The 6,535-nt window shown below is 40.0% G+C and overlaps 1 protein-coding gene across 1 annotated transcript; it reads left to right on the plus strand.

The window, feature by feature from the left end:
* Positions 1–3,024: 3,024 nt before the first annotated feature.
* Positions 3,025–6,233, plus strand: MGP (matrix Gla protein). The gene is made up of 4 exons (XM_061205265.1): positions 3,025–3,148; positions 4,599–4,631; positions 5,372–5,447; positions 5,857–6,233. The coding sequence occupies exons 1-4, from the start codon at positions 3,088–3,090 to the stop codon at positions 5,996–5,998; spliced, it is 312 nt and encodes a 103-aa protein (XP_061061248.1). The 5' UTR covers positions 3,025–3,087; the 3' UTR covers positions 5,999–6,233.
* Positions 6,234–6,535: the final 302 nt, after the last annotated feature.

The following is a 6,535-nucleotide window of genomic DNA, read 5'->3' on the forward strand; positions in this document are numbered from 1 at the left end:
CATATACCCCGAGAAAACCATAATTCAAAAAGAGTCGTCTACCACAGTGTTCATTGCAGCTCTATTTACAATAGCCAGGACATGGAAGCAACCTAAGTGTCCACTGACAGATGAATGGATAAAGAAGATGTGGCACATATATACAGTGGAATATTATTCAGCCATAAGAAGAACCGAAACTGAGTTATTTGTAGTGAGGTGGATGGACCTAGAGACTGTCATACAGAGTGAAGTACGTCAGAAAGAGAAAAACAAATACCATATGATAACACATATATATGGAATCTAAAAAAAAAAAAAAAAAAAAAAAGGTTATGAAGAACCTAGGGGCAGGACAGGAATAAAGACTCAGACGTAGAGAATGGACTTGAGGATACGGGGAGGGGGAAAGGTAAGCCGGGACAAAGTGAGAGAGTGGCATTGACATATATACACTACCAAATATAAAATAGATAGCTAGTGGGAAGCAGCCGCATAGCAGGGAGATCAGCTCGGTGCTTTGTGTCCAAATAGAGGGGTGGGATAGGGAGGGTGGGAGGGAGACGCAAGAGGGAGGAGATATGGGGATATATGTGTACGTATAGCTGATTTCACTTTGTTATACAGCAGAAACTAACACACAATTGTAAAGCAATTACACTCCAATAAAGATGTTAAAAAAAAAAAAAGAATACATGGCTGGAGTTGACACATACAAAATTGTCTTTGAGACTCGGAGTGATACGGGAGGAGAGAAAAGGAAGAGCTCTGAATTCTCACAGATGTTAATCATTTTTACAAATCATATATAAATGGGATTGAGCATGGGAGAACCCAGGCATAGATGGAAACATTGGAAAGGAAAGATAAGAGACTCGTGAGAGATAGTTTCCAAAAGAAAGTGTTAGCCTTACAAAAAGCAAGATGATAAAGAGAGATGCGTAAACGCTTAGGAAAACCAGTGGAAGCAATATTTAAGATAACTTGCGGAAAAGGTGAAGCTTAAATTGGAAAGAGAAATGTAAGATTTTCAAGTTTGGACTTAGCGAATGTAAAAATAAACAATTGTGAGGTCAGAAGGCTGACAGAGCACAGATGCCATCTGCATTTGGGAGTAGAGGGGACTGCTAGAACCGACTGGAGAAAGACAGAGCTAGTGTACATCACGAAGCGTGTGTTTGTAGCTGGAGAAGAGAGAATCCTCTTTAATTCTGGAGATGGGATGGGGGTGAGAGGTGAGTAGCCTGCTCTTTTTAGGGTGAAACATTGGAATTAAACTTGTTTCAAATCATAATGATTGGGGGTTAGTGATTAAGTTGAGTACATATAAAAAGCTATATGAACAAGCCATGGCTAGCTTGTTCCCCCAAAACCATGCCATGTAGTAAACTGGCTTTTGCAAATATAATGATCTGGATGATTTATCTTGGAAAAAGGGCACGGAAGCCAACACTGAGAGCAAATTTGTGATATAAAGAGGAAAACAACCCCCAATCTTGTGAGTAGAAATTGTGATAGTTGAATTTATCAAAGATGATCATACATTGTCTTCTTTCTGAGGTCTTTTTTAAGATTTTATCCCAAAGAATATATCTCAATATGAAAAAATCTGGAGGGAAAACCTGAATTTTATTGGTCCCTTAGAACTCAGTAATCCTTCAGACTACAACTGAGTTTTTCCTTTCACAGGAAAGCCTTTATTATTGATAAAACTCTTCACAGGTTGGGGTTTGGGAGGGTAAGTCCATCCCAATAAGACAAAAAGAATGAGGCATGAGCCTCCACCTAGTTGTTCATCACCGCTCTTAGCAATAAATCTTTTTTTATTGAAAAGTACACCCACCCACCCTCATCCCAGCCCTTTTGCTGATCCAGCCCAAGTTAGAGGTCCTGCAACTTTACCTCTTCTACAATCTGCTGCTCTGTGATGCAAGTCTATTTGTCTGCCAGGAAGACTCTTTGGTACCCAGGCGACAGAGACACATCTGATAGAAAAGGTTTTCTGATTGTCCAAGAGGCTAAAAAATAAAAGACCTCTGTCTACAAGACAACCAGAGACACCAAATTGCAATCTTCCTCCTAAAAGAAAAGAAACAGTGCCACTGGTTCTGATGGTACAGTGGAGGTGTGTGTTTGTGAAAATCTGTGTTGGAGGATACAGGACAGCTAAAGAGCAAAGCGAATAGTAAGTCGTTCTTACTTACCTCCTTAGGGACTGTCTTGGTTGTCTCTAGGTCACCCGCATCACCTAGCAGGGTACCTTGCATCTCATCGGCCACTCACTAAAAGCATATTGAATTAGTTCATTATCAAGACAGTGCCTTCAGAAAATGCAAGATGGGTACCTTCATATCCTTGCTGCACTTTAGATGAGTGATATCCAGCCTGAGAGAGCATCAGGGCACAGGTGTGAGCTCAACTCACAAAACTGGATGGGCAACTTGCTACGGAGCCAATTGAGGAAACAGAACTCAGGGGGTCCCTGGCCATCTCTGCCCTGAGCACCTGGAAAAATGCATCAGGCTATATCATCAGGCGAACACCCAATTGGTTAGGATTAATAGTTCAGCCCTACTGGAAAAATAATTCTAAATTAGTGCCAGTATAGAAAGTGAAGTCCTTTCTCCCCCAGAACCTCTCATCCATCCATCAGGGGAGCAAACAGAACACTGTGGCTCTGTTTATGGACCAGACCTGAAAGACCCAAAGTCAGAGCCAAGAGGGCAGACCAGAGAAGGAATTAGAAAGGCAAACATGTGCTTGTGGCAACTCCCTTCTCCGTGGACCTGTGCCAGCTCTGACCCAGACATAGGGTGGCCACAACTTGTGTACCAGGGCAGCAGCTGCTGTAGCACAGTCGGGTCCAGAAGTGAGGGAAAACTGTTCACCCGGAGTAGATAATATCTGTAAGGAATGAATATTTGGGAAAAGTCCCAGTGCTGGTTGACTGCCAACAAGTCCCCACCTTCTCCGGCCCCCTCCCGCTGGCTCCTCCCCTTTCAGCTGCTTTGATTCTTATAAAAACTCCACAGCCTTTCACCAGCAGCCTATAGGAGCCTCTCTCTCCACCGCTGCTGCACAAGACAGTGAGAGCGACCCGGAGACACCATGAAGAGCCTTCTCCTTCTCTCCATCCTGGCTGCCTTGGCTGTGGCAGCTCTGTGTTATGGTGAGAACTTTCTCCTGCCGTTTCTTTGTTTTTTTCTTTTCTGCCTCTGACTTCAGTTTACATGGATTTTTCCTCTCCCTCCTCCTCTTCTTCCCCCTTTCTCTATTATAATCTTAGAAGACCATGAATTTAACATTTCCCAAGCCCTTTGAACACTGATCTGTTCCATCAAGTCTTTTTTATATCCTCAATATCCAGACTATTGTAAGTAACTTAGCAGGCAAGTTTTTTCTATGGTAAGTCACTCTACACTTGGAAATTCTGCTGTTTCAGAAAGAAGATATCAACTTCCCAGCCCCTAAGCTCTCATTTTTTAAGGATGTTTGTTTAGACTTTGATAACAGTTGGTTAAGGGTATTGGTTGAATCACTCACCTTTAAGAGATTCAGTTTTCACATGAAGTTTTATGTATAGCTCTCTCTAAGAGCAAGACAGTCTCCCGAACTTCCGATATTTCTTCAGTGAATGAATTGAAAAATTAAGTTTTACATTTAAAGAACCTCAGAGGAAAATTGATTTCTTAGTTTCTATTGTTAAAAGACAAATTTTGCTTGGTTTCTATGTGTTGTTAAATATATCTGTGTCTGTTCAAAGCTAATGAAAGGAAATTTGAAGCAAAATTATTTTTAGATCATTCAGTCTTATGCTTCAATTATCTGGATATTCCAGGTATTCTTGAGCTAAATTATATTAATAACCATCTGTACTTTGCTTCTTACTCTTGAAATTATTCACCAGTTTTCTGTATCAGAAGATTTGGTTTCTTCACCTTCTTTTTAACTTTTCAAGCATATTCACTTGCTTACAAACATGAGTTTCTTATTGCCAAATTTACCTGCTGTGCCCAGGAGAGTGGTAGAAAGAAGAGAACTGTTGCTTTGGCATCATCTAAGTTCTTTCTCTGAACTGGCATTGTGCCCAGTGTGAGATGTCAGCTGAAACCAGTGGTTTCTGTGGCTGTCAATTTAACACAGGTTCTTAAGAGGCTTTCAGAACCTCTTAGAAACTTGTCTTGGGAAAGCCAAGCTGAGCCATCTGTCCAGCCTGCCTGGAGAAACTTTCCTGTTTTCTAGGCCCTTTGTCCCTTCCTTGGCCCTGCTCTCAGACAGGTCCCAAATTAATCAAGGAAGGCTCTCTGGAACCTTGTGTGCAGCGCTTAAATTGTCTTATTTCTCAAGGCTAAAGACTTCATAGCCCTTGGGAAATTTTAGGCAATACCACGGCCACTAGCTCCTTCAACACCGGAAAAACTAAAGAGTAGAGTTCTCCCAACAAGGACAGAGCTAGAGAAACAACTCATAAATCCTAAATGCCTGAAATTTGTAATGACCACACTGCTAAATATATTTCTCCCATCTTTTTGGCTCTTCCCTCCCCTTCCTTCCCTATATTTAGACTGTTGCGGTGCGTGAAAGGTAACAATAAAATGGGTCTTTTTTTTAAATTCCAGAATCTTATGAAAGCATGGAATCCTATGAAATCAGTAAGTGAATATTTGACTTCCTTATTGAAATCTCATGTATTGAAGAATCTCTCCCAATTCTTAAATAGACAAAAAGGTAATATATTTAACAGGGAGGGAAAAGAGGGTCTCTTTTGGAAAACTAAAGTAAATTTAAAAATTCAACTATAAAAAAATCACCAGATGAGCAATTTTTTAAGTTTGAAATAGTGTAAGATGGCAAGTATACTTTCAACACACTTAGAAGCCATAAAATCTCATTTGGAAATTTTAAGTCGGTACCACATCAACCACACAGATGGAAAACAAGGAGTAATGACAAATGACAAAGTACAGAATTGGAGGCCGAGTCCGCTGGGAGACCACAGGCATCAGCAGTTGGATGTTATCAAATATCAACTTATAAAGACTGAGTATAGGAATAAATAGCATATCACTCTCATCTTTAATTTGTTCATTATTTTTATGATGTTTAAACTGTTCATTTACTGGAAATCTAAAATTATGCTTAACAAGGCCTCAGGACAGAGAGAATTTCTCCTCACAGGAATAAAAAACACACTGAGTAGGAATACCAAAATCAGGTATTTGATCAGGCAGTTTATGAAATCTGCTTTATCTACCCGTTTAATTTTCACAGATCTCTAGTTACAAGAAATGCATGAATGAATGAGCTTTCAAATATGTTTGTGTCAGAGAATATTCATGGAAATATTTTCAACGATTGTTTCCCTAAAACTGCACTTATTTTCTGTTTTAAGATCCCTTCATTAACAGGAGAAATGCTAATATCTTTATATCCCCGCAACAGAGATGGAGGGTGAAAGCCCAGGAGAGGTAGGTGACAAAACTTGATGGGGGAGGTCATCTTTCCCAGATCTGAATGGAGTGAGAAATGGGTTTTTCTCCATCATATATATTATTTCTAATTATATTCCCAAATCAAAGAATTTAAAAACAATGTACAGAAAACAACTGAATTTCTAGAAGACTATTTTGTGAAAGGCCCAGAAAGGAGAGGGAGGGAGGAGGAAAAGGAGGACAGAAAGAAAATTTCTATTTTCATTAAAAAAGAAAATCCCTGTTCCACCTTTCCTCCCTGTTCTACAAGTATCTCTTCATATTGGGTGATGAATGAGATCTCTCTACGATATTTTCTTATTCTTTTTTTTTTTCTTTTCCTTTTTCTCATTTCTCCACTTTCTTTATGCCTCTCAATTTGGGCCTCTTTTTTTTCACTTTCTAGAATCCGAGAACACAGCAAACCTGCATATGAGATCAACAGGGAAGCTTGTGATGACTTCAAACTTTGCGAACGCTATGCCATGCTTTATGGATACAATGCTGCCTACAATCATTATTTCCGGCAGCGCCCAGGGGCCAAATGAGATTGGGAAAAGTTTCTTTCCAGAGCCTGGTGCCTGGTTTTGTATTCCCTTGCAGTAGCATCACTGAACTATATAGACACATATGAATTGCTTAATTGTTCCTTAAATGTTCTTGTCTGGCTGCACTCCTCTTTCCTGCCCCCAGTTGAAAAGTAATGAAAGTGCAGTGGAGTGAAGGTCAAAGGGAAGTTAAGATGTGTGATTATTCCATAATAAACTTCTGGTAGGATACTTACATTTTGTGAGTCTGATTTCTTCTGGGAAAATGCTGAAATAGTTCAATCAAGGCCCACCTAGCCCAGAACAGTAGATTCTGCTAATCGTGTTCTAGTGTTGATTAGAAGCATAAGTGCATAGGAAGAACAAATCTTAGAAGGCACTCACTCTCCCATAACTTGTCTAGGCTCTCTCTACCTTGGGATCAGTGAATCACTGCTTCCTATTATATGTTTTCCAGGATTTTCAAACATCATAGATGATCAGTCATATGATTTTCCTGCTCCCAAACTTTTTTCCTTGGCCACCGTGCAGCATGTG

This window comes from Eubalaena glacialis, chromosome 11 (assembly GCF_028564815.1).
Source record: "Eubalaena glacialis isolate mEubGla1 chromosome 11, mEubGla1.1.hap2.+ XY, whole genome shotgun sequence".
NCBI classification, from domain to species: Eukaryota; Metazoa; Chordata; class Mammalia; order Artiodactyla; family Balaenidae; genus Eubalaena; species Eubalaena glacialis.